The sequence below is a fragment of the Oncorhynchus mykiss genome, chromosome 2 (assembly GCF_057628025.1).
Source record: "Oncorhynchus mykiss isolate SJ-2025 chromosome 2, ASM5762802v1, whole genome shotgun sequence".
NCBI classification, from domain to species: domain Eukaryota; kingdom Metazoa; phylum Chordata; class Actinopteri; order Salmoniformes; family Salmonidae; genus Oncorhynchus; species Oncorhynchus mykiss.
This window is the reverse complement of record NC_143023.1, coordinates 78,903,867-78,930,088: the sequence shown is the minus strand read 5'-3', so window position 1 is coordinate 78,930,088 and position 26,222 is coordinate 78,903,867. Positions and strand designations below refer to the sequence as shown.

The 26,222-nt window shown below is 44.4% G+C and overlaps 1 protein-coding gene and 1 long non-coding RNA gene across 3 annotated transcripts in view; both read left to right on the top strand.

The window, feature by feature from the left end:
* Positions 1–26,222, top strand: part of LOC149985241 (uncharacterized) — a 1,026,866-nt gene that overhangs the window by 638,917 nt on the left and 361,727 nt on the right. The window lies entirely within an intron of this gene.
* LOC110497088 (tripartite motif-containing protein 44) overlaps positions 8,131–26,222 on the top strand; it is a 74,170-nt gene continuing 56,078 nt past the window's right edge. Inside the window, exons 1-3 of one of the 2 annotated variants that reach the window (XM_021573089.3) lie at positions 8,131–8,391; positions 9,120–9,772; positions 25,104–25,181. In XM_021573089.3, coding sequence (XP_021428764.3) covers positions 9,167–9,772; positions 25,104–25,181 — 684 coding nt within the window. In that variant the 5' untranslated portion in view covers positions 8,131–8,391; positions 9,120–9,166. The remainder of the gene's footprint in view (positions 8,392–9,119; positions 9,773–25,103; positions 25,182–26,222) is intronic. The other variant, XM_021573104.3, reaches the window with a different exon arrangement.

Below are 26,222 nucleotides of genomic sequence, written 5' to 3'. Positions count from 1 at the left end.
ATCGATTCAGGTGCCGATGGCAGCTTTATTGATGCCGACTTGGTGGAACAGCTGGGGCTTTCTAAGGAGCAATTGCCGGAAGCCATTGAAGCAACCACTCTGAACGGCAGTAGTCTGGCACGGATCACTATGAGGACTGAACCGGTTAAGATGTTGTCGGGGAATCATTCAGAGTTTATCTCCTTCTTCATTCTGTCCTCACCCCATGTTCCTCTGGTTATTGGTTACCCCTGGCTGAAGGAACACAATCCCTCGTTTGATTGGGGGACGGGTAAGGTAACTAGTTGGAGCATTGATTGTCATGCTAACTGTCTTAGGACTGCCTGTTCTCCTGCCATTTCCAGTCAGATCAGTGACTCTGTTCCTCCTGATTTGTCCCTGGTTCCAGAAACATATCACGAGTTGGGTGAAGTATTCAGTAAACAGAAGGCTCAGTCCCTTCCTCCCCACCGACCTTATGACTGTGCGATTAATCTGTTTCCTGGAGCTTCCTTACCCAAGGGACGGTTATACAGTATCTCTCGACCTGAACGTGAGGCCTTGGAGACCTACATCAAGGAGTCTCTAGCTGCAGGTCTCATTCGGCCCTCGTCATCACCTCTGGGAGCAGGATTTTTTTTTGTGAGCAAGAAGGATGGCTCTCTTCGACCGTGTATTGATTATCGGGGTTTGAATGATATTACGGTCAAGAACAAGTATCCCCTGCCCTTGATGAGCTCGGCTTTCGATTCTTTACAGGGTGCTACGGTTTTTACGAAGCTTGATTTACGTAATGCTTATCATTTGGTTCGGATCAAGGAGGGAGACGAGTGGTTGACTGGGTTCAATACTCCGATGGGACATTTCGAGTACCAGGTAATGCCGTTTGGACTGACCAACGCTCCTGCTGTGTTCCAAAGTATGGTGAATGACGTTCTGAGAGATATGATTGGTATTTTTGTGTTTGTTTACCTGGATGATATCCTCATCTTCTCGAAGGAGCTTTCTAGCCACGTTCAGCATGTCAAGCAGGTCCTGCAGCGGTTATTGGAGAACCGTCTGTTCGTGAAGGCTGAGAAGTGTGATTTTCACGCCCACACGACGTCCTTCCTCGGTTACATCATCTCCAGGGGAGAGCTCAAGATGGACCAAGAGAAGGTTCGGGCGGTTCGGGATTGGGTCCAGCCCGGTTCGAGATTGCAGCTCCAGAGATTCCTGGGGTTTGCAAATTTTTATCGGAGGTTTATCCGTGATTACAGCCGGGTGGCCGCTCCTTTAACTGTACTGACGTCTTGCACCAGAAAATTCTGTTGGTCTCCTGAGGCAGACCGAGCATTTCTAGATTTGAAGAGCCGATTCACCAACGCCCCGATTCTCTCTCAACCTGACACTTCCCGTCAGTTCGTTGTGGAGGTGGATGCGTCTGATGTGGGGGTGGGCGCCATCCTGTCCCAGCGTAGCTCCACTGACGGTAAACTCCATCCCTGCGCCTTCTACTCTTGTCGTCTTTCTCCAGCTGAAAGAAACTACGATGTGGGTAACCGGGAGCTTCTCGCTGTGAAGCTTGTCTTGGAGGAGTGGCGTCACTGGTTGGAGGGAGCGGAGCAACCGTTTGTGGTCTGGACTGACCACAAGAATCTGGCTTACGTGCAATCGGCTAAACGTCTCAACTCTCGTCAGGCCCGGTGGGCTTTGTTTTTTGGACGCTTCAATTTTTCCCTGACGTTCCGACCTGGGTCGAAGAACGGGAAGGCGGACGCCCTGTCCCGGATGTTCTCCAAGACGGAGGAGAGTGAGGCCAAGACTGAGACGATTCTTCCCCAGAACGTTGTCGTGGGAGCCGTTACATGGAGGATTGAGGAGGAGGTGATGGCGGCTCTTCGGACACAGCCCGGGCCCGGTAACGGTCCACCCGGTCGGTTGTTCGTGCCTGAGTCGGTTCGTTCTGCTGTCCTTCAATGGTCCCACGCCAGCAAGATAGCTTGTCACCCTGGTGTTGCTCGGACTATGGCGCTACTGCGCAGACGATTTTGGTGGCCTGCCATGGGAGAAGATACCCGGAGGTTTGTTGCCGCTTGTCCTGTTTGTGCGCAGAATAAGAGTACCAATCGGGCCAGCTCTGGGCTTCTTCACCCCCTACCTATTCCCCGACGACCTTGGTCGCATCTGGCCCTGGATTTTGTCACGGGGTTGCCCTCTTCTGTTGGTATCATGGTTATTCTGACCATTGTGGATAGATTCAGCAAGTTTGCCCACTTTGTTCCCCTCTCCAAGCTGCCTTCTGCCACTGAGACGTCCGAGATACTGGTTAGGGAGGTGTTCAGGGTCCACGGGTTGCCCTGTGACATTGTTTCTGACCGTGGTCCTCAGTTTACCTCTGCTGTCTGGAAATCCTTCTGTTTGGCCATTGGAGCTACAGTCAGTCTCACATCTGGATTTCACCCCCAATCTAATGGTCAGGCGGAGAGAGCCAACCAGAAGATGGAGTCCACGCTGCGTTGTCTTGTCTCCTCTGATCCCACCTCTTGGTCATCTCAATTACCCTGGGTCGAGTATGCCCATAATACCCTTCCTTCATCTGCCACTGGGATGTCCCCCTTCCAATGCCTGTACGGATACCAACCTCCCTTGTTTCCTTCTCAGGAGAGGGATCTTTCGGTCCCTTCTGTCCAGGCCCACATTCGTCGTTGCCACCGGACCTGGCATCGGGCCAGGAAGGTTCTCCTTAGAGTTTCTGACCGGTATCAGATCCAGGTGAATCGTCGCCGTATTCCTGCTCCCGCTTATACCATCGGAGATAAGGTGTGGTTGGCTACACGGGATCTTCCTCTACGGACTGAGTCGAGGAAACTGTCACCAAAGTTCATTGGTCCGTTCGTGGTGGAGAGAATCATTAACCCTGCTGTGGTTCGACTAAAATTGCCGGCAACGCTTCGAGTACACCCCACCTTTCATGTCTCCTGCCTCAAGCCGGTTCACCTCAGTCCTCTGTTGCCCCCTCCTCCTCGTCCTCCTCGTCCTCGGATGATCGGAGGTGGTCCTGTCTACACGGTGCGCCGCATCATGGACTCCAGACGGCGGGGTCGAGGATTCCAGTATTTAGTGGATTGGGAAGGATATGGTCCTGAGGAGAGCAGTTGGATTCCTCGGCGTCAGATCCTTGACGATGACCTGCTTCGTGACTTTTACCGCCTCCACCCTGGCGCTCCGGGTAGTCCGCCCGGTGGCGTTCGTCGGAGGGGGGGTACTGTCACAAATCCCGTTTCCTGAGTCTGTTTTTGTCTATGTTCTGTCCTGGAGAGTTTTTCCGGCGTCCTAGAACGCACCCTGTCTGGTTGCCGGGCAATGTAGCCAGTTGGGGTTTCTGATTACCCGCACCTGTATCCCATCAGCTATCTGCACACCTGGTCCTGATTATCATCTCTCCTCTTTATAAGCCCGGACCTGACATCCATTCCCTGCCGGATCGTTAGCCATGAACAGTATGTTGTGCCAGAGTATCAGCCTCAAGTTGGATAGAAGTTGTTTTGTTGTTTGTTACGTATTGCTTGCCTTGAACTTACCTCTGTTTGTTCTGTCTTCAGTTACTCACCCGGATCATTTACCCCATTCCCGCCTGGTCGTCAGAAGATTCCGCTTCCCCATTGGATCCACCTATTTACTCCCATCAACTCATCACAGCTACCCGCTACACCACCTGGATATATCTACCCATTCACTTGTAAATAAATACTCACCTTTTTCCTACTCTCCTTGTCCTGGTCTGCTTCTGGGTTCGACTTTGAAGAATCGTGACACTATAAGCTTGGCACATCTAGCTACTGGGATTTTTGCCCATTCTCCAAGGCAAAACTGCTCCAGCTCCTTCAATTTGGAAGAGTTCCGCTTGTGAACAGCAATCTTTAAGTCATACCACAGATTCTCAATTGGATTGAAGTCTGGGATTTGACTAGGCCATTCCAAGACATTTAAATGTTTCCCCTTAAACCACTCAAGTGTTGCTTTAGCAGTATACTTAGTGTCATTGTCCTGCTGGAAGGTGAACCTCCGTCCCAGGCTCAAATCTCTGGAAGACAAACAGGTTTCCCTCAAGAATTTCTCTGTATTTAGCGCCATCCATCATTCCTTCAATTCTGACTAGTTTCCCAGTCCCAGCATGATGCTGCCACTACCATGCTTCACTGTAGGGATGGTGTTCTCGGGGTGATGAGAGGTGTTTGGTTTTCGCCAGACATAGCGTTTTCCTTGATGGCCAATAAGCTACATTTTAGTCTCATCTGACCAGAGTACCGTCTACCACATGCCTTTTGGCGAACACCAAACATGTTTGCTTGTTTTTTTCTGGCCACTCTTCCGTAAAGCCCAGCTCTCAGTGTACGGCTTAAAGTGGTCCTATGGACAGATACTCCAGTCTCCGCTGTGGAGCTTTGCAGCTCCTTCTGGGTTATTTTTGGTCTCTTTGTTGCCTATCTGATTAATGCCCTCCGTGCCTGGTCCATCAGTTTTGGTGGGCGGCCCTCTCTTGGCAGGTTAGTTGTGGTGCCATATTCTTTCAATTTTTTAATAATGGATTTAATGGTGCTCAAAGTGTCTGTTATTTTTTATAACCCAACCCTGATCTGTAGTTCTCCACAACTTTGTCCCTGACCTGTTTGGAGAGCTCCTTGGTCTTAACAGTGCCGCTTGCTTGGTGGTGCCCCTTGTTTTTGAAACAAGTTATTTTTTTCATTTCACTTCCCCAGTTTGGACTATTTTGGGTATGTCTATTACATGAAACCAAAATAAAAATCCATTTAAATTACAGGTTGTAATACAACAGAATAGGAAAAACTCCAAAGAGGGTGAATTCTTTTGCAAGGCACTGTATTTGAATATTGAACATTGTACATTAGGGGGTTTGAGTAATGTTTGATTCAGCAGAAAATTGGTTCAGAGTTTTGGATGGAGAATGCCCTAATAGAATATTCTGGGATGATTCTGAAACCTTGAGCTTTTCTTCGATCAGGAGCACTTGCGTCACAAGCCGATGTCCCCCTTTGGCATTATAATCTCTCTCTCTTTCTCTCTTTCTGTCTCTTTCTGTCTGTCCTTCTCTTTTTCCATCTCTGTCTCCTCTACACTCAGTTAAAAAGGTGCTTAGTAGAACCATACAGGGTTCTTCGGTTTGTCCCCTTGGGGAACCCTTTTTGGTGCTAGGTAGAATAATTTGCGGAGGGTTCTATGTAGAACCCTCTTCATAGGGTTCTTCAAAAGTTCCCCATGTATATGGTTCTACTTAGAACCCTCAATAAGGGTTCTACTAAGAACCATTTTATCATCTAACGGTTCTTCCTAGAACTGTCTATGAAGATTTCTATCAATAACCTTTTTATCTTTGGAGTGTTCTTCATAGAACCCTCAATGAACAGTTCCACCAACCTTATTAGCCGTTCAAATGTAATTACTTAAGACGATACATTATATTGTAAGGCCTTTCTTTGAAGGCCTAGTTAAACCCTAACACAGGGGTGTTAGGAATCTCCTGATTTACAGGCCACATCAGGCCTGCAAGCTACATTATTCTGGCCTCCAAAGTGATGTGTAATTCCTTTTGGAATCCAGCCAGAGTTAGGATATCCAACAAGCGGAATTGTTAATCACCCGCAACCTGCATTCAGTACGACTGCCAGGGTAGGGAAGATTGAATACTGAAACTACCTCAATCATCAAAACTGAAACAACCATCTAACTAACGGGTGCAATAAATCCAATTACTAACAGATTAGATTAATTTTTGCATAGTGTCAAATTAATCAACCAATCAATGCAAAACCACAGATATTACAGTATAACAAACAATTTAGAAAATCTTCCTGCAATAGAGCATGTTGGGAAATATTATATATGGTTCTATGTAAACCTTTCTTGCCTTCCAAACAATCCTTCTTGACTTCCAAAGAATCATCAAAGAACCCTATCTTTCAAAAACGGTTATTTGGATGTTAAAGGTTCTAGGTAGAACCCTTTGCCTTACAAAGAACCCATGTCTTCTAAAAAGGGTTATTCTGATCAAAAACGTTCTTGGTAGAACCCTACCCCTACTCAAAGAACCATTTTGGAAACCTTTTATCTAAAACTGTATGTCTCCCGCTATGCATCAATATCTCTCTCCTCTCCTCTCTATATGTCTCTCCTTCTTCCAGTTCTCATTCATCCCCCCTGTCCCCTTGTCTCTCACCATCTCCCCCTCTCAATTTATCTCTGATCAGACAGCAGTCCCTCTCTCCCTCCACACAGACCCAGCTGATCACCACCAGTCCAGACACTGAGTTTCTTTCTGAAACCATATTGATTCTTCTTTTTGATTTGACATCGTGTTATAACAGACGCAGGGTGCACTGTGCTGAAAGAGAGCAGCCCAGGAACTGACCTGCTTTGAGATGAGAGAGAAAGAAACGTTTATTTTCTACCTCTCAGTTCAACCAAGATGCATGAACAGGAGAACAAACTAGGTTGTACATTACAACCGCTCTTAGAGGACAATGGACGTGGAAGAAATGCTTCTTTATTATTAACTATCGACCTGATTTGAGAGATATTGTGACTCTGAAAGAGAGAGAGACGAGAGAGAGAGAGAAAAGGAGAGGGACAGACATTGAGAGAGAAGAAGAAGAAGCTAGAAGTGTTTGTTTTCCTGAAAGCGATGCTGTTTGGTATTCTCTGCCCAAGACAGATTCTGATCTTTCATGCCAATACCACAATGTTACAGATGACGCAGTAGGTAAATGTTTTCTGTCTGTCTTGTCCATCTCTGTCTGTCGGCCAAAACATCCCACTCATTCTTGGTCTTTGTGTGCTTGAATCTTTATTATAGGAACTTTACTTTACTAAACTGCAGTATAGTATTGTATAACTGGATTTACTTTCATTATACAACTGTGAACCACAACAAGTGTGAAACATAAAAAACACTTGTTTGTTTCACATTTGCTTTTGGGCTCATTGTGTAATTGTATTTTGGGTATATTGTAATTAGAATCAAGTCAATGGCCCCTCTAATTGGCCAGAAACTATTTAGCATGGGCTGATGGTAATTACCTCATTGGAACAGCACTGCTCACTCTAGCTGCATCAAGGTTTGGGTGGAACCAATGACAGATGTAATGCATGATCCCGAAATCTGTTGATTTGTGTATGTTTGTTGACGAGCTTATATATTGTGAATTTGTCGCTATAAAGTATTGTCATGTATTGACCTGAAAAATAACAATTTCCACATGAGTGATCAGTAAAGGTAGCTATTGTTCTGTAACATATCGCATTCCTAAGTCAACGGCCAAACCCCGCTCAGTATCAGATGCCCACCCAACCTTATATTGACTCCAGATTCCATCTCTCTCCAAACAACGTGGCTCAATGGGTCAAGAAAAATAATGGAATAATCTGATCAGGGTTTAGTGAGTAGGTGGTCTTGTCATATCAATTAAAGCTCTGACTAACCCCTCTGCATAGTTTCACTCTCTCTGGGAGAGAGTGTTTTACCTTTTACCATGTTTTACCTTCTTTGAAATCAAACCCTTTTTTTTAACCATTGATTGTTCTTTATTTTCCAGTGCAAATTGCCAAAGATTTGGACAATGGGTATAATTTGGGCTCATTGTGTAATTGTGTTTGGGGTATATTGTAATTAGAATGAAGTCAATGTACTACATTTTTGTTGTTTTGTTATTTTGTCTCTGCTGTTTATTCTCTTGCAGAGAGGCTTGTCCAGCTGTGTACTTTTATATGAGAACGTGAAGTGTTTTTTTATTACAGTCAATTCAATTGGTCTTTCAGCTGCTCAATTGGCAAAACATCTTCATCCGCATCCAGTGAGACCCAGACTGTGATTACAGCTTAGACTGTAAAACGTATTTATGTTTCACCATAAAGTAGAAGGCAGCACTCACTGGCCAAACACCAAACACTGCTGCTTATGTGGAGCTCAGCTCAATAGCCTCTTAGCTCTCTCTAAGGAGGAGAACAGTGGAAGAGTTTGTTTCCTCTCCCTCTCAAGCCTACTAATCCTGCTGCATTGTCTGTGTTTGCTAGCAGGCTGCTCTCTCTGCCTTTGTTGTGGTTGTCAAGCCAGTTTCTCTCTCCAACCTCTGTGTGTCTCTCTCTCCTGCTGCCACTAGAGAACCAGGAAGTAAAGAGAGAAAGAGAGAAAAAAATACCCAGCAGCTGAGGAAAACAAGGAAGTGAATATAGCCAGGGCCTGAGCGTCAACTGTGAAGTGAAAGGAGCAGGTTAGAGCACAGAGAGCAGGGCAGCTGTGCTAAGGAAGTGCTAGCTAGCTAACATCATCACTGGCTGTGCTCTCCGCAGCAGAGCGAGAAACAAAGAGTGACAGAAAGCGAACAAAACTGCAGAGCCTGCCTCACAGATATACCAGTGAGTACACATTGGGAACCAAGTTTCACACGGGTTGGCCCATAGGGGGGAGAGAGAGAGTGTGTGTCGGTGTGTGAAAGAGTCAGAGAAACGGAGATAGCAGAGTGGAGAAGAGAACTGAAGAGTAGGGGGAGTTTTATGTGCAGTGAGGCCCAGTTGGTGGTTGTTTGTGTCAGAAAGGAGAGAGAATAGCCGAGCTGTGCTCAGGAGAGGTAGGCCCCCACGGAGTGAGAGAGGAAAAGAGAGAGAGAGCACAAAACATACTTTTGTATGCAGCTCAGGCCCTGCTGTGTGTGTCAGGCAGGCAGCGTGGGTAGCCTCCATTCTTAAAATGCTCTCCCGTAGAGTGAAATAAATGAAAGGGGGAGGGAGAAGAGAGAAAAACAAAATTATTGAAGCGTTAAATGGTCTGGCCCTGATACTGGACAGGAAGAGGAGGAGCTTGGAGAGAAAGAGAGTGTATGCATTAGATAATGCAGGTATGCACTCTCACCAGTTGCATTAGATAATGCAAGTTTGCACTATCACCAGTTGTGTGTATCTACAGTGTGTGTATGTGGGGAAAAGTATGCAAACAAAGAGGGGTGTGTTTGCAGACAAAAGCAGTAAACTTTGGCAGGTACAGTACCTTTGAAAGGGATGTTTTTGTTTTCCCTCTGACAGTAGTCCCTACACCTTGTTTATACCTATTTATATACCCTGTCCTCTACTACTCATCTCTCCCACAGGGTGTCCTTCACTTACCCCCCTACTCACTCTACTCAGACCCACTACAATGACAGACGAAAGGGAACCCTGGAGAGGAAGTGGAGGACCTGATGAGGACGAGCTACCGCAAATGGATGGGTCATGTGATGCGTGTGAGCCTGATGAGGCCCAGCCGGCGACCCAGGTGTGCCACACCTGCAGCTTCGCCTTCTGCCCTGCCCATGCCGAGAAACACGCCTGCAGCACACGACACCAGCTGATGCCCTACGGCCAGGAAGTGTTGCAGACGCAGTCCCAACGGCTGGGCAGGGACAGATACACAAGGGAGGGGGCAGGGGAGGAAAGGGTACAGGGAATGAGGCCTGCGGCAGAGCCAGGGGTGGTGGAAAATTGGGCATGCGGTGGGGCTGGGATACAAGAGAACGGTGTGTGTGGAGGAGAGAGAGACCAGGGGAAGGGGAAGGTTGATGATGAAGAGGCAGTGGCGGCTCTAGAGGGGGTTAGTAAGAGGGACACAGTGACAGTGGAGAGGCTGCGCTGTAAGGAGCATGGCCAGGAGGGCACTCTCTATTGCAAGGCTGACGAGAAGGTCATCTGTGTGGTGTGTGCCGTGCAGGGGGAGCACCGCGAACATGAGATCATCACCCTGTGCGAGGCCTACGTCTGGCAGAAGGTGAGTTGCACATCCTTCACGCATTCAGTGTCTTCAGAAAGTATTCATAACACTTGACTTATTCAACATTTTGTTGAATTAAAAATGAATATAAAACAATCTCACCCATCTACACACAATAACCCATAATGATGAAGAGAAAACATGTTTTTAGATTTTATTTGGAAATTTAGTGAAATTAAAATGCAGAAATATCTAATTTACATAAGTATTCACACCCCTTTGCTATGACACAGCATATTGAGCTCAGGTGCATCCAATTTCCTTTGATCATCCCTGAGACGTCACTACAACTTGATTGGCCAATTATATAAGGTCCCACAGTTGACAGTGCATTTCAGAACGAAAACTATACCATGAAGTCCAAAGAAGGAATTGTGATGAGGCATATATCTGGGGAAGGGTATAAAACAATTTCTAGAGTGTTGAAAGTTTCCAAGAGCACAGTGAAAATATCCCCAGACTCTGCCTAGAGCTGGCCTTCCGACCAAACTGAGCAACCGGGCAAGAAGGACCTTGGTCAGGGCAGTGACCACGAACTCAATGACCACTCTGACAGAACTACAGTTCTGTTCAGTTCCTGGGCTGAGATGTGAGAATCTGCCAGAAGGACAACAGTCTCTACGTCACGCCACTTCACCAGTTATCCGAGTCGGTACAGCCACCCTGTTTCTTTACGCATCGCGCCGACAGAAACAAACATCTCTCTGGTAAGAATAAGGGCAGGGGTGTATGCCTTATGATTAACGAGTCATGGTGTGATCATAACAACATACAGGAACTCAAGTCATTTTGTTCACCTAAACTAGAATTCCTTACAATAAAATGCCGACCGCATTATCTACCACGAGAATTCTCTTCGATTATAATCACAATCGTGAATATCCCCCCCCCCCCCCCCCCCCAAGCAGACACCTCGACCCACCTGAAAGAACTTCATTGGACTCTATGTAAACTGGAAACCATATATCCTGAGGCTGCATTCATTGTAGCTGGGGATTTTAACAAAGCTAATCTGAAAACAAGGCTCCCTAAATTTTATCAGCATATCGAATGCGCGACCCGGGCTGGCAGTGTTCTGGATGATTGCTACTTCTGCGATGCATACAAAGCTCGCCCTCCTTAGCAAATCTGATTACGACTCCATGCTCCCTCCCGTATGTGGCAGTGTCTACAGTCAATCACGGATTACAAAAAGAAAACCAGCCCAGTCGCGGACACCGATGTCTTGCTCCCAGACAAATTAAACTACTTATTTGCTCGCTCAAGGACAATACAGTGCCACTGACATGGCCCGCTACCAAAACCTGCTGGCTCTCCTTCACCGCGGCCAACGTGAGTAAAACATTTAAACGTGTTAAACCGAGGAAGGTTGCCGGCCGGGACGGCAACCCTAGCCACGTCCTCAGAGCATGCGCAGACCAGCTGGCTGGTGTGTTTACGGACATATTCATTCAATCCCTATCCCAGTCTGCTGTTCTCACATGCTTCAAGAGGGCCACCATTATTCCTGTTCCCAAGGAAGCTAAGTTAACTGAGCTAAACGACTATCGCCCTGTAGCACTCACTTCCATCATCATGAAGTGCTTGAGAGACAAGGATCATAAAACCTCCACCCGAGCCTCCCGGGTGACGCAGTGGTCTAAGGCACTGCATCGCAGCTGTGCCACCAGAGATTCTAGGTTCGAGCCCAGGCTCTGTCGCAGCCGGCCGCGACCGGGAGGCCCATGGGGCTGCGCACAATTGACCCAGCGTCGTTCCTTGGAAGGGAGGGTTTGGCCGGCAGGGATATCTTTGTATCATCACGCACTATCGACTCCTGTGGCGGGCCAGTGTACTGTGTTTCCTCCGACACATTGGTGCGGCTTCCAGGTTGGATGTGTCAAGAAGCATTGCGGCTTGGTTGGGTCGTGTTTCGGAGGACGCATGGCGCTTGGCCTTCGCCTTTCTTGAGTACGTACGGGAGTTGCAGCGATGAGACAAGAAGACTGTAACTACTACCAATTGGAAACCACAAAATTGGGGAGAAAAATGGGTAAAAAAATAAATAAAAATATCACCTCCACCCTACCTGATACGCTAGACCCACTCCAATTTGCTTACCGCCCCAATAGGTCCACACTGCACACTGCCCTAACCCATCTGGACAACCTATTGCTGTTCATCGAATGCTATTCATTGATTACAGATCAGCATTTAACCCTCCAAACTCATTATTAAGCTTGAGCCCCTGGGTCTCGACCCCGCCCTGTGCAACTGGGTACTGGACTTTCTGACAGGCCACCCCCAGGTGGTGAGGGTAGGAGACAACATCTCCACCCTGTTGATCCTCAACACTGGGTCCCCACAAGGGTGTGTTCTCAGTCCTCTCCTGTACTCCCTGTTCACCCATGACTGCATAGCCATGCACGCCTCCAACTCAATCAACAAGTTTGCAGACATCACTACAGTGGTAGGCTGGAATACCAACAACAACGAGACGGCCTACAGGGAGGAGGTGAGGGCCCTCGGAGTGTGGTGTCAGGAAAATAACCTCACACTCAGTCAACCAAACAAAGGAGATGATCGTGGACTTCAGGAAACTGCAGAGGGAGCACCCCCCTATCCACATCGATGGGACAGTAGTGGGGAAGGTGGAAAGTTTTAAGTTGCTCGGCGTACACATCACGGACAATCTGAAATGGTCCACCCACACAGACAGCGACAGCGTGGTGAAGAGGCGCAACAGTGCCTCTTCAACCTCAGGAGGCTGAAGAAATTTGGCCTGTCACCGAAAACACTCACAAACTTTTACAGATGCACAATCGAGAGCATCCTGTCGGGCTGTATCACCGCCTGGTACGGCAACTGCTCCGCCCACAACCGTAAGGCTCTCCAGAGGGTAGTGCAGTCTGCACAACGCATCACCGGGGGCAAACTACTTGCCCTCCAGGACACCTACACCATCCGATGTCACAGGAAGGCCAAAAAGTACAAGTACAACAACCACCCGAGCCACTGCCGGTTCACCCCGCTATCATCCAGAAGTCGAGGTCAGTTCAGGTGCATCAAATCTGGGACCGAGAGACTGAAAAACAGCTTCTATCTCAAGGCCATCAGACTGTTAAACAGCCATCACTAACATTGAGTGGCTGCTGCCGACATAGTGACTCAAATCTCTAGCCTCTTTAATAATGAAACATTTATTACATCCAATTTATCACTAGTCACTTTAAACAATGCCATGTTACATAATGTTTACATACCCTACATTACTCATCTCATATGTATATGCATATGTATACAGTTTGCTAAGATCTGGCAGCAAGCTGATAGGTCTGCTGTTAGAAACAGTAAAGGTGGCTTTACCACTTTTGGGTAGCGAAATTACTTTTGCTTTCCTCCAGGCCTGAGGACAAAAACGTTCCTCTAGGCTTAGATTAAAGAAATGACCAATAGGAGTAGCTAGAGTCAGCTACCATCCTCAATAGCTTTTCATCTAAATTTTCAATGCCAGGAGGTTTGTCATTATTGATTGATTACAAAACATTTTTCCACCTCTCCCCACTAACTTTACAAAATTCTAACTTGCAATGCTTTTCTTTCATTATTCATTTTTTTATGCATGAGTACGATTGCTCACTGTTCGTTGTTGGCATTTCCTGCCTAAGTTTGCCCACTTTGCCAATGAAATAATCATTAAAAAAATTGGCAACATCAAATGCTATTGTGATGAATAAGCCATGTGATCCAATGAAAGGTGGAGTTGAATGTCTTCCTGCCCGTAGTTTAAATTAAAGATTTTTTTATGTAATTTATCTTTGCTTCATAATACAGTTTCTTCTTCTTTTTGTTGAGTGTAGTCTTAATTTCTCAAGTTGCAGTAAGTCAGCCAGTCTTATTAGCCACTCCTTTCAACTATACAGATTTTCAATTCATCATCAATCCATGGAGCCTTAACAGTTCTGAAAGTCAGTTTCTTAAAAGGTGCATGTTTATCAATAATTTGAAGAAGCAATTTCATAAATTCATCAAGTGCAGGGTCTGGATGCACCTGATTAATCACATCAGACCAACAAATATTTTTAACATCATCCACATCAAAGTCTCAGTAAAACATTTTGTGTGATCTCTTATACTGTACACTATTTTATGCCCAGCTTTTGGAACTTTGGCTTTCTTAGATATAACAACTATTGTGATCACTGCATCCAATGGGTATGACTACAGCTTTGGAACAAAGATCTAAAGTATTAGTAAAAATGTGGATGATCTTGTTCCTGTAGTGTTTGTAAACACCCTGGTAGGTTGATTAATAACCTGAACCAGACTAAAGGCACTGGTTACAGTGAGAAGCTTCCTCTTGAGTGGACAGCTTGATGAAAACCAGTCAATAGTCAGGTCCTCAAGAAGGTCGACCTCTCTGTTTACATCACATACACTATCAACTATTTCACACATATTATTTAGATACTGACTGTTTGCACTTGGTGGCCTATAGCAACACCCCAAAAGAAAGGGCTTTAGATGTGCCAAGTGAAGCTGGAACCACAACACTTAAAAAACACTTTTACATGAGATCTTCTCTACGCATTAGAAGCATATGGCTCTGAATACATACAGCGATATTCTTGTTTTGCTACTGCTATCTAATTAATTATCTAAGTGAGTCTCAGAAATAGCTAATATATTAATGTTATCTGATGTTAGCAAGTTATTGATTTCATTAACCTTATTTCTAAGGTTACATATGGGCTATTTTCATCCCTTTCCTGGGTAGCTGATCAGAGATAGACCTAATATGGAACAGAGCGTTCCGTGTTCAACTGACGTGTTGTGCAGTGCATTGGTATCAATACTTTCTGAAGGCGCTAACATAGATATAAGCAGTCCCACCGTTTATAACATAGACATAAGCACAGTCCCACCATGTATGACATAGATATAAGCACATTCCCACCATATATAATATATAAGAACAGTCATGGCATAAAAAATTAAACAAATTAGTTCTAAACTTACATTCCATTGTAAAGGGAGTGAGATATCTAAGCCACCTCTGTCATTGAGTAGCTGAACTGCAAAGGTATTCTTCGTGGTGAGAGAGCATACAGCACAGTGACAGAGCCTGTATGTGACTCCTCCTGTGCCCTCTACTGTGTATGATCTACATAACATCACAACACATCCCCTACAGTATAGGAGAAATGATATAATCAATAATGTTTATGTATCTGAAATATCAAATGATAGTAGTACACTAATAGAGCTGAATATCAAAGGATAGTATTGCACTAATAGAGCTGAATATCAAATGATAGTAGTACACTAATAGAGCTGAGGCACTCATACAGCACTTCAAGTCAACACACTAGGGCTTTAGAAGAGTAGAGCAGAGTATATCCATATGTTTAACACATAATGATGTCATGTATTAATAATAATAATTAAAAAAATAATATTAATGTATGCCATCATGGGACAGCTACAATGACATCATGACAAATCCTATCAATTATCCAGCCCTATTATGAATGTGTTTGGAATATATTCCAGTGTCCGTTTGGCTAGGGATCAATTCCTTCCTGCGTCATGGCTTCCTTTCCAGATGGCTTTTTAATGCAGAAGTTTTACAGCCCGTCCCCTCCCGTCCCGTGACTCACCGACTAACTAACCGCTCTCTGTGGGCAGAGGAGATATCATGGAGCGAGAATGACACATCATCATCTTGACTATGGAGGGAGTAGAGATGACATTAGCAACGTGAATGTCCCACCCACCTGAGGAACTGTCTTTTTCAGCCATCTATTTCCTGCGTTTGAGTTATGCAAAATCCACTTGTCACGTCTTGCTGGATTGATTGCTTTCATTTTACTCCTGCGACTCTTTCATACTCTTGCTTGTGTCTGTCGTTTTTTCCCATTAACGTTCTAACCGCGGACATTTTTGTAATGACCTGTCAAACAACCCGGTAATGGCTGAAATGGGCTCAATGGAATACATAGGCCGTGTCCGAATTTCTTTATTTTATTTTACTTTATTTCAACAGGGTGCCCTGCATTTTACACATTCTACAGAATACAAGCGACAGTTAAAATACAAAATACAATCATAGATATCATCTACATCTCTCAGCTTCCAGATCTTCTATCAATACTCTAAACTGTCTGAGCGGCACTAGAACATCCAATTTCAATGAGATCTGCATATTTTTCCAGCAGTTGGGCACATTAAAACAAAAACCGGATCTACCCAATTCGGTGCAGACCCGAGGAACCTCAATAGTTAACCAACCATGCAAACATGTTTTGTAACTCATGTATTCATACTTCAACAACAAAGTGAGGTATGTTGGAAACTTGTGCAGTAGAGCTTTGTGAATAAAGAGGGAGTAATGAAGTGACCTACGTGAATTTATGAGGACCAGCCAACCCTTTGATACAGGATGCAGTGATGTGTATTAAAACTGTCACCAGTGATAAAGCGAAGGGTGTTATGGTAGACGGCATCCAAAGGTTTAAGAGTAGAGGCTGCTGCAATCCGATAAATCGAATCACCATAGACAAGAACTGACAGGAAGGTTGACTGTACGATCTGCTTCCTGCTATTTAGGGAGAGGCAAGATCTATTTCTAAAAAAAGAAGCCCACTTTAAATCTTAGCTTTTTAACTAGCTTATCTGTATGTTTTTTAAACATTAGGTCTTGTCAATCCAAATACATACATATTTGTGGTCGGGAACCTGATCAATGGGAGAACCATCCAATTAATAAATATGTTGTCCATCTGAAACGTTCGCCATAGTTCTCAAAAGGACAACGTGTATTTAGTCTTGCCTGCATTATGTACAAGTGTCACACCTGCTCCCGCTCTCCCTCTCTGGCGCTTGAGGGTGCCAGGCTGCCCTTCATTACGCACACCTGTCACCATCATTAAGCGCTGTAGCGCTCATTGGACTCACCTGGACTCCTTCCCTTTGTTGATTGCCCCGTCTATGACTGTCCGCTCCCCTGTTTGTTCCCTGTGTCAGCATTAATGTAGTTGTGTGTTCATGTCCAGACGCTATCCTGTCCTGTTCCATGTCAGTTGCTATTAAATGTTCACTCCCTGTACCTGCTTCTCATCTATCAACAAGTATTAAACCAACCAGAGCTTTCTGTAAGGTAATAAGGTCAGATTGCAGCTCTAACATAGCCTGGTCAACAGTTGGGGCAATGATATACATAACAGTGTAATTTGCATACAGATTAATATTACAAGTTTTAGCAAATAGACCAATATATAAGTTGTAAAGAGAGCAGGTCCCAGTACCGACCCCTGCGGTACACTTTCTGTAATATCCAGGCAACTAGACGTAACACCATCAGAGATCACACATTGAGTCCTATCTGACAGATCATTTTCAAACCACTTGCAAGAAGCCTGATCCAGGCCTATACTCAACTTTTGAATGTGAGGGTCAATGGTATCGAAGGCCTTGGAAAGGTCTATAAATAAGGCAGCTGTAATGAGTGCGTACTGGCGGCAGAGAAGTCAGGCGCAGGAGAGAAAAGACTGTTAGAACGGTGCAGTTTAATAATAAAACTCACAGTGAACAAAAATAATAAATATATACAATGGGACAATAACCCTTTGCACGCCAGACATAACGTGCACAAACTCTTACAATAAACAATTCTGGACAAGGACATGAGGGAAACAAAGGGTTAAATCCACAACATGTAATTATGGAATTGGAACCAGGTGTGTGGGAAGACAAGACAAAACAAATGGAAAATGAAAGGTGGATCGGCGACGCCGACCGCCGAACGCCGCCCGAACAAGGAGAGGGATCGACTTCGGCGGAAGTCGTGACAGCAGCACAATTATTTTTATGATCCAAGCAATTTAACACATCATATAAAACAAGTGTAGCAGCTAAAACTGTGCTATGTCCAGGTCTAAAACCAGATTGGTGCACGTTACAAATAGAGTGAGAAGTAATGTCTTAGCTAGACAGGAAAAGTTAGTCATGGATTCTAAAACTTTGTAAATGCAAGATCATTTGTTTATTGGACGGTAGTTATCTAAGTCAGAAGGATCAGCAGTATGACGATAATTTATGATTGGGATTACCTAAGCGGGACTTGGTGTTAATAAATCAATGTCTCAGCACAACCTTGAAATGTGAAGACAGGGTGCAGACACCAAGATCATTTGGATGGACCCCATCCTTTCTGTAAAACATCTTCTGTTTCCAAAAGGTGTCAACAGAGCTACAGTAGACGCGTAGCCAGTATTGTAGTGCCAGCAACCTGCTGAATCTTTTGCTGCCATGACTCAGATAATTGGATGTTTATTGGAGTCTTTTAGAGTTCCAATCAGTTCTATCAAATCCAGTTTCAGACATTCCAAGCTAGCTATCCTAAAGTAATTAAATCCCACATGGATTATGACAGCGACAGCCCCGATGTTCTGTCGTAAAATGGTAGGAAGCAGCCTAGTAAAGTCCTGTACCCGAGCCCCAGGAAAACAAAACGTTTTTGCCTAAGGAACCAATATGTTTCTCACCATAGAGATGCCGATTACAACGTAGAAAAACCCCATTGTGGCTGACTGAGGAGCCAGTGCGTCAGACACCCTCGAGGTCTGGTGATCCGAGTCCATGGAAGAATCCGATGCAGAATCGCCCTGGGAAGGATTCAGGATAGCTGGAACATCCAAAGCCAGGAGGGCAAAGCTGTTCAACAACTGGATTTGGGTCAGCATTCCCAATGCCAAAGAAGCCCCACTCACCACAGGCTGCTTCCCTCCATTAGCTCTACGACAGGTGGCGCGCTTCCATGGTTCGGCAGTAGGGATGGTGACAGTATCATTCACTGCCCTTGACCAGCACAAAAACATCCTGTGGCGTTTCTGCATTAGCATCGAACAGCCCCCGTGAAATGCAACTTTTCAGGGAAGTAAGGAAAAAATATACACAGGAAAGCTAAGGCTAGCTTTTTCATGCAGAAATTTGCATCCTGTAGCACAAACTCTAAAAAGTTATGGGACACTGTAAAGTCCATGGAGAGTAAGAGCACCTCCTCCCAACTGCCCACTACACTGAGGCTAGCACTGTTACCACCGATAAATTCACAAAAATTGAGAATTTCAGTAAGCATTTTTCTACGGCTGGCCATGCTTTCTACCTGGCTACCCCTACCCCGGTCAACAGCCCTGTGCTCCCCACAGCAACTCGCCCAAGCCTCCCCCACTTCTCCTTCACCAAAATCCAGATAGCTGATATTCTGAAAGAGTTGCAAAATCTGAACCTCTACAAATCAGCTGGGCTAGACAATCTAGACCCTCTCTTTCTAAAATGTCCTGCAGAAATTGTTGAAACCCCTATTACTAGCCTGTTCAACCTCTCTTTCGAATCGTCTGAGATTCCCAAAGATTGGAAAGCTGCCCTCTTCAAAGGGGGAGACTCAAACTGCTACTGACCTATATCTATTCTACACTTCCTTTCTAAGGTCTTTGAAAGCCATGTAAACAAATGGATTACCAAAAATTTCGAATCTCACCGTACCTTCTCCGCTACGGAATCTGGTTTCAGAGCTGGTCATGGGTGCACCTCAGCCACGATCAAGGTCCTAAATGATATCATAACCACCATCAATAAGAGACATTACTGTGCAGCCGTATTCATCAACCTAGCTAAGGCTTTCGACTCTGTCAATCACAACATTCTTATTGCCAGACTCAACAGCTTTGGTTTCTCAAATGATTTCCTTGCCTGGTTCACCAACTACTTCTCTGATAGAGTTCATTATGTCAAATCGGAGGGCCTGTTGTCTGGACCTCTAGCAGTCTCTATGGGGTGCCAACTGGGTTCAATTCTCGGTCCGACTCTCTTCTCTGTATACATCAATGATGTCGCTCTTGCTGCTGGTAATTCTTTGATCCACCTCTACGCAGACGACACAATCTGTATACCGCTGGCCCTTCTTTGGACACTGTGTTAACTAACCTCAGATGAGTTTCAATGCCATACAACTCTCCTGCAGTGGCCTGCAACTGCTCTTAAATGCAAGTAAAACTAAATGCATGCTCTTCAATCAATCGCTGCCTGCACCTGACTGCCCGTCCAGCATCACTACTCTGGACGGTTCTGACTTAGAATATATGGACAACTACAAATACCTATGTGTCTGGTTAGACTGTAAACTCTCCTTCCAGACTCACATTAAACATCTCCATTCCAAAATTACATCTAGAATCGGCTTCCTATTTCGCAACAAAGCATCCTTCACTCATGCTGCCAAATATACCCTCGTAAAACTGACCATCCTACCAATCCTCGACTTCGGCGAAGCCTTCAACACTCTACTCAGCAATTTGGATGCGGTCTATTAAAGTGCCATCCGTTTTGTCACCAAAGCCCCATATACTACCCACCACTGCGACCTGTATGCTCTCGTTGGCTGGCCCTCGCTTCATACTGACTCCAGGTCATCTACAAGTCTTTGATAGGTAAAGCCCCGCCTTATCTCAGCTCACTTGTCAATATAGCAGCACCCACCCGTAGCTCGCGTTCCAGCAGGTATATCTCACTGGTCACCCCCAAATCCAATTCTTCCTTTTGCCTGCCTACCCTTCCAGTTCTCTGCTGTCAATGACTGGAACGAACTGCAAAAATCTCTGAAGCTGGGGACTCTTACCTCCCTCACTAGCTTTAAGCACCAGCTGTCAGCGCAGCTCACAGATCACTGCACCTGTACATAGCTCATCTGTAAATAGCCCATCCAATCTACCTCATCTCGATACTGTATTTATTTATTTATCTTCCTCCTTTGCACCCCAGTATCGCTTCTTGCACATTCATATTCTGCAGATCCTACCATTCCAGTGTTTACTTGTTATATTGTAATTCCTTTGCCACCATGGTCTATTTATTGCCTTACCTCTCTTATCCTACCTCATTTGCACATGCTGTTTATATACTTTATCTACTGTATTATTGATTGTATGTTTGTTTATTCCACGAGTAACTCTGTGTTGTATGTGTCGAGCTGCTTTGCTCTATCTTGGCCAGGCCACAGTTGCAAATGAGAACTTGTTCTCAACAAGCCTAAATCCATCAGAAGCGATGGTCCTGCTCCATTTTTTTTAAAGTGGGAGACTTCTTCTGGGAGGGGTCCCTGGAAGGCATTGGCCATTCAGTCAAAGAGAGTTGACATGGTGGTGATACTCTCAGCACATCGTAATGGTGTCCAGTCTGGGGAGTGGACAAGGAGAAGGTAGGCGGGAGTGCTTTTCCCAATAGATTGTGTAAATTCTTAATGTGTTTGCTAAGAGTAGCCACTTCTTCTCTATAGTCCTCTGCAAGTAAACAATTGTGGCATTGGAACTCTGGTTGGTCCACATTGTCCCGGAAGACAGCGTAGTAAATACAGCTCCTGCAGCGTAGAAATATTTCTCTTTCCAGTCAAAGAGTGGGTGTTTCTCAGGGTCAATGAATACCCATACTCTTGTCCTAAATAGTGTCCCGTTTGAGGATGAGAAAATAAATCATGTTTTTAAATTGAGTATACTTTAAATTCCCACATGTCATACTCATTTTGGCTTTGACCACAGCTGATCAATTAGATATGGGGATGTGCTACCGTAATCAACAAATAGTGGGAAACAACGCAATTACACATGACATATTCTCAGTATGCGAAAATAGAATGTTTAATAGTATGCAACATTTCGAAAATCGAGTATGGTTTAAATGCCAGGATGTTATACTCTTTCCAGCTCTTCATCTAGTAGAATTACATGCACACTTTTCCACATTGCATTGGAAGAGGTGGGCTGTGAAGGATGGGCCCTAGTTCTCTTCAAGTAGCCAACAACAAAACTAGGCGACTCAATTGGGAAAATGCCTGAAGCTTCTGTGTTGGTGTTCAAATGTAGGCTAAGTTATTTTTGTTCTCCTTAAAATGATCACAACTATTGTGTAGGCTACATCTTTGAGAATGTAAGTGTTTTTTATTTTATTTTTACTCAAAGTGGATTTCTGTTTTCTCACAAAGTGTTTATTGGTCTCTTCGTCAGAGCTTTTAGTCTTGTCGTCTATGACAAACAGAATGTCTATTTTATTTCAAATCTGAATTATTTTAGATAAATCGCTATAAATCTATGTCGGTGGCTGCGATGTAGAGTTCAGCCAGGAGTTGATGGACGGTCGGAAAAGTGAATGAAATGGTAGGCGGGACATCCCAGCTTCAAGTGGTTTCAGATTTCACATCTTATGTCACACAGTCTCAGAAATAACACTGCTTTCATGGGATCCAGGGCTATCGCTCAATGCAAAACATTTCAATCTATAAACGAAAATATCAGTTGGAACCGATACCAGAACCACGCAGGTCCCCTAAATAGAGGACCTTACATCTAAGCTAATATGAGATGAAAGGACAGTTCCTAACGAGGAAGCCAAGCTAGAGCTCTGTGAGACTTTCACATCAACGGCGGCTGATGTTTTGATCAAGAGAGACCTTTAGAAAATATGCTCTAATACAAATATGTATTTTACAATTATAAGGAAGGTGAAATCTTGTAGATCATAATTTTAAAATTTGATTATGCTATATTTAGAAAGCTTATAAGTAAATTCAAGCCTTATTCATAGTTTTGTTGAATAGGAAATACATCATACTCTACATCATATTTGTACTGTGTACTTGAACTTATGTCCTTAAAAGTGACTACACCTCAGCAATTTATAAAACATTTTACCAGAAAGGTGAGAAAGCAACCTTTCTTTGAGTATGCAACATTACTAGTTATTGTTTATGGCCCTTTCATGAAAAATAATACATTTTGTGCCGATTATGGGGATTATACTGATTTACATTTTCAATCCCATTGAACTGTTTAATGAGGCAGTCTAGACAGTGCAGGTAGTCCTAGACAGAGCAAGTAATGGTGGTTGCAGCCCTGTTCCACCTGTTTATGTTACTTTATTAATATATTCAAATGAATCCATTGTATTTATGCTAACTAGGCACATATACTGTTCTATATTCTAACACAACATATTGTAACAAATACCTGATACCATTAGAACATGTATATATGAGTGCATTAATAATAAATCAAATTTGACAATACATTGAATACCTGAATTTTCATCATAATCCCTGAACTCCGTTAATTATTTGTCTGTGCCAGCAAAATGTTTTATGTGCTATAATTTGTTCAATATCTGATGGATTTAAAACATTCTAAAAGTTTGAATTATCTTCATCCATTGTCCAACTATTGCGTTTATCAGAATTGTTTTTAAAATCTTTTAACAATTTTGATGACCGTTAAGGACATTATCACTGCCACATTTACACTCAGGCATACATTATCAGGAAATTATCATGACATTAGCAGGACATTATCAAGACATTAGTAGGACATTATCAAGACTTTATCATTAAATTATCATGACATTAGCAGGATATTATCAGGACAATGATGATTAAGTACAGAATTGTATACACTCACTACTGTCAGTCGCTCTGGATAAGAGCATCTGCTAAATTACAATTTAACAAATATATACACTGCTCAAAAAAATAAAGGGAACACTAAAATAACACATCCTAGATCTGAATGAATGAAATATTCTTATTAAATGCTTTTTTCTTTACATAGTTGAATGTGCTGACAACAAAATCACACAAAAATTATCAATGGAAATCAAATTTATCAACCCATGGAGGTCTGGATTTGGAGTCACACTCAAAATTAAAGTTGAAAACCACACTACAGGCTGATCCAACTTTGATGTAATATCCTTAAAACAAGTCAAAATGAGGCTCAGTAGTGTGTGTGGCCTCCACGTGCCTGTATGACCTCCCTACAACGCCTGGGCATGCTCCTGATGAGGTGGCGGATGGTCTCCTGAGGGATCTCCTCCCAGACCTGGACGAAAGCATTCGCCAACTCCTGGACAGTCTGTGGTGCTTGGTGGATGAAGCGAGACATGATGTCCCAGATGTGCTCAATAGGATTCAGGTCTGGGGAACGGGCGGGCCAGTCCATAGCATCAATGCCTTCCTCTTGCAGGAACTGCTGACACACTCCAGCCACATGAGGTCTAGCATTGTCTTGCATTGGGAGGAACCCAGGGCCAACCGCACCAGCATATGGTCTCACAAGGGGTCTGAGGATCTCATCTCGGTACCTAATGACAGTCAGGCTACCTGAGGAGGGCTGTGCGGCCCCCCAAAGAAATGCCACCCCACACCATGACTGACCCAAGGCCAAACCGGTCATGCTGGAGGATGTTGCAGGCAGCAGAACGTTCTCCACGGCGTCTCCAGACTCTGTTACGTCTGTCACATGTGCTCAGTGTGAACCTGCTTTCATCTGTGAAGAGCACAGGGCGCCAGTGGCGAATTTGCCAATCTTGGTGTTCTCTGGCAAATTCCAAACGTCCTGCACGGTGTTGGGTTGTAAGCACAACCCCCAGCTGTGGACGTCGGGCCCTCATACCACCCCCATGGAGTCTGTTTCTGACCGTTTGAGCAGACACATGCACATTTGTGGCGTGCTGGAGGTAATTTTGCAGGGCTCTGGCATTGCTCCTCCTGCTCCTCCTTGCACAAAGGCGGAGGTAGTGGTCCTGCTGCTGGGTTGTTGCCCTCCTATGGCTTCCTCCACTTCTCCTGATGTATTGGCCTGTCTCCTGGCAGCGCCTCCATGCTCTGGACACTACGCTGACAGACACAGCAAACCATCTTGACACAGCTCGCATTGATGTGCCATCCTGGATGAGCTGCACTACCTGAGCCACTTGTGTGGGTTGTAGACTCCGTCTCATGCTACCACTAGAGTGAAAGCACCGCCAGCAAAAGTGACCAAAACATCAGCCAGGAAGCATAGGAACTGAGAAGTGGTCTGTGGTCACCACCTGCAGAACCACTCCTTTATTGGGGGTGTCTTGCTAATTGCCTATAATTTCAACCTGTTGTCTATTCCATTTGCACAACAGCATGTGCAATTTATTGTCAATCAGTGTTGCTTCCTAAGTGGACAGTTTGATTTCACAGAAGTGTGATTGACTTGGAGTTACATTGTGTTGTTTAAGTGTTCCCTTTATTTTTTTGAGCAGTATATATATGTGTATATATATATATATATATATATATATATATTGAATTAACACATTATCATTGTAGTACCAATTAGTCATGAATCAAGTGTGATAATCGTTGTCAGAATTTTTCCTCTGAGGAATATTTAGAATGATAAAAGATTAAGCTGAGGAGTGATGGAATTTGACAAAGTTTAAAAACCAACTTCAAATGGTTTGACTGTGTCTCTGTGGTGTCTTTTTTCTCCTCCAGAGCAGGGAGGGTTACGACCTGCTGGGCTGCACACAGAACATGGCTGACCACATCAAGACCAAGTGGACCAACCCTGAGGTCAGTACAACAAAACTGTTACAACTAAAATTCCAATATGGCCGATGGTGTTCCTACCTCGGAACATTGCTTTGAATGAGAACGTCTGATGATGATTATTTTCCTTCAAGTTCTATAACAACGAATCCCGTCAGTGGCAGTATGACATATTGTGAGCTAAAGATGGATTACACAGAGATTACATCCTAAATGAGACAGCGGGGGTATACATGGGAGCCAATTATTCCCATCTATTCACTGTGTTCCTTTCACTGGGAGGGCTTCCATTTGGCTCCCTGTCTAAGAACCTAGAGATTTATGACATCACCACCTAAATCTGTCTTCATCTCCTCCCAGACACACATACATGGCTCTGTTGAGCAGGACTATAGACAAGATATCGTCACAACATCCTTGTTTACTGCTGAGACATAGTACAGAGTCCTGGATTGCTTTCATACAGTGCTAGTGACTGTAGGTCTTCCTCTAGGTAGTTTATTGTTTAGTGAAGTTATTGAACATGCATTTTTGACATGGAGTAGGTTATTTGACAGGGGTTCTGTTAATAGAGTGATATTAGTAGAAAGTTGTTATCCCTCTCGGCAAGCTACCTCAGGTAGACCGATTTAAAACAGACAACAACTGAAATAGACTTTCACTATTCCAGGTCGACCTTGGAAAGGATAACTGTAATTCCTGCCCAGATAGGTTAGTGTGGGGACACAGTCACTGGAAATCAAATGGTGTGCGTGCGTGCAGGTCTGGGAGTTGGGTCAGTGCTAACCAGCCAGGTCTAATTTATTTACCATAGACAGTGTTGTACCTGGCCTCCCAGCGAACCCTGCAGGCCTAACGCTCTGCTGTGTCGTTACATAACTCTGTCTCCCACTGAGAGCTGACCTGCAGCTATGCACCATAATCTAGCAAGTTCATTTGAACACCCTTTGAAAAGGTAATACTCTTATGGGCAGCCCCAGCCCCGGCAATTTATCATACTGAAATATCAACACTGCCCCCAGGCCTTCCTGCTGCCCCCAGGCCTTCCTGGACCTTTTGTCTTCT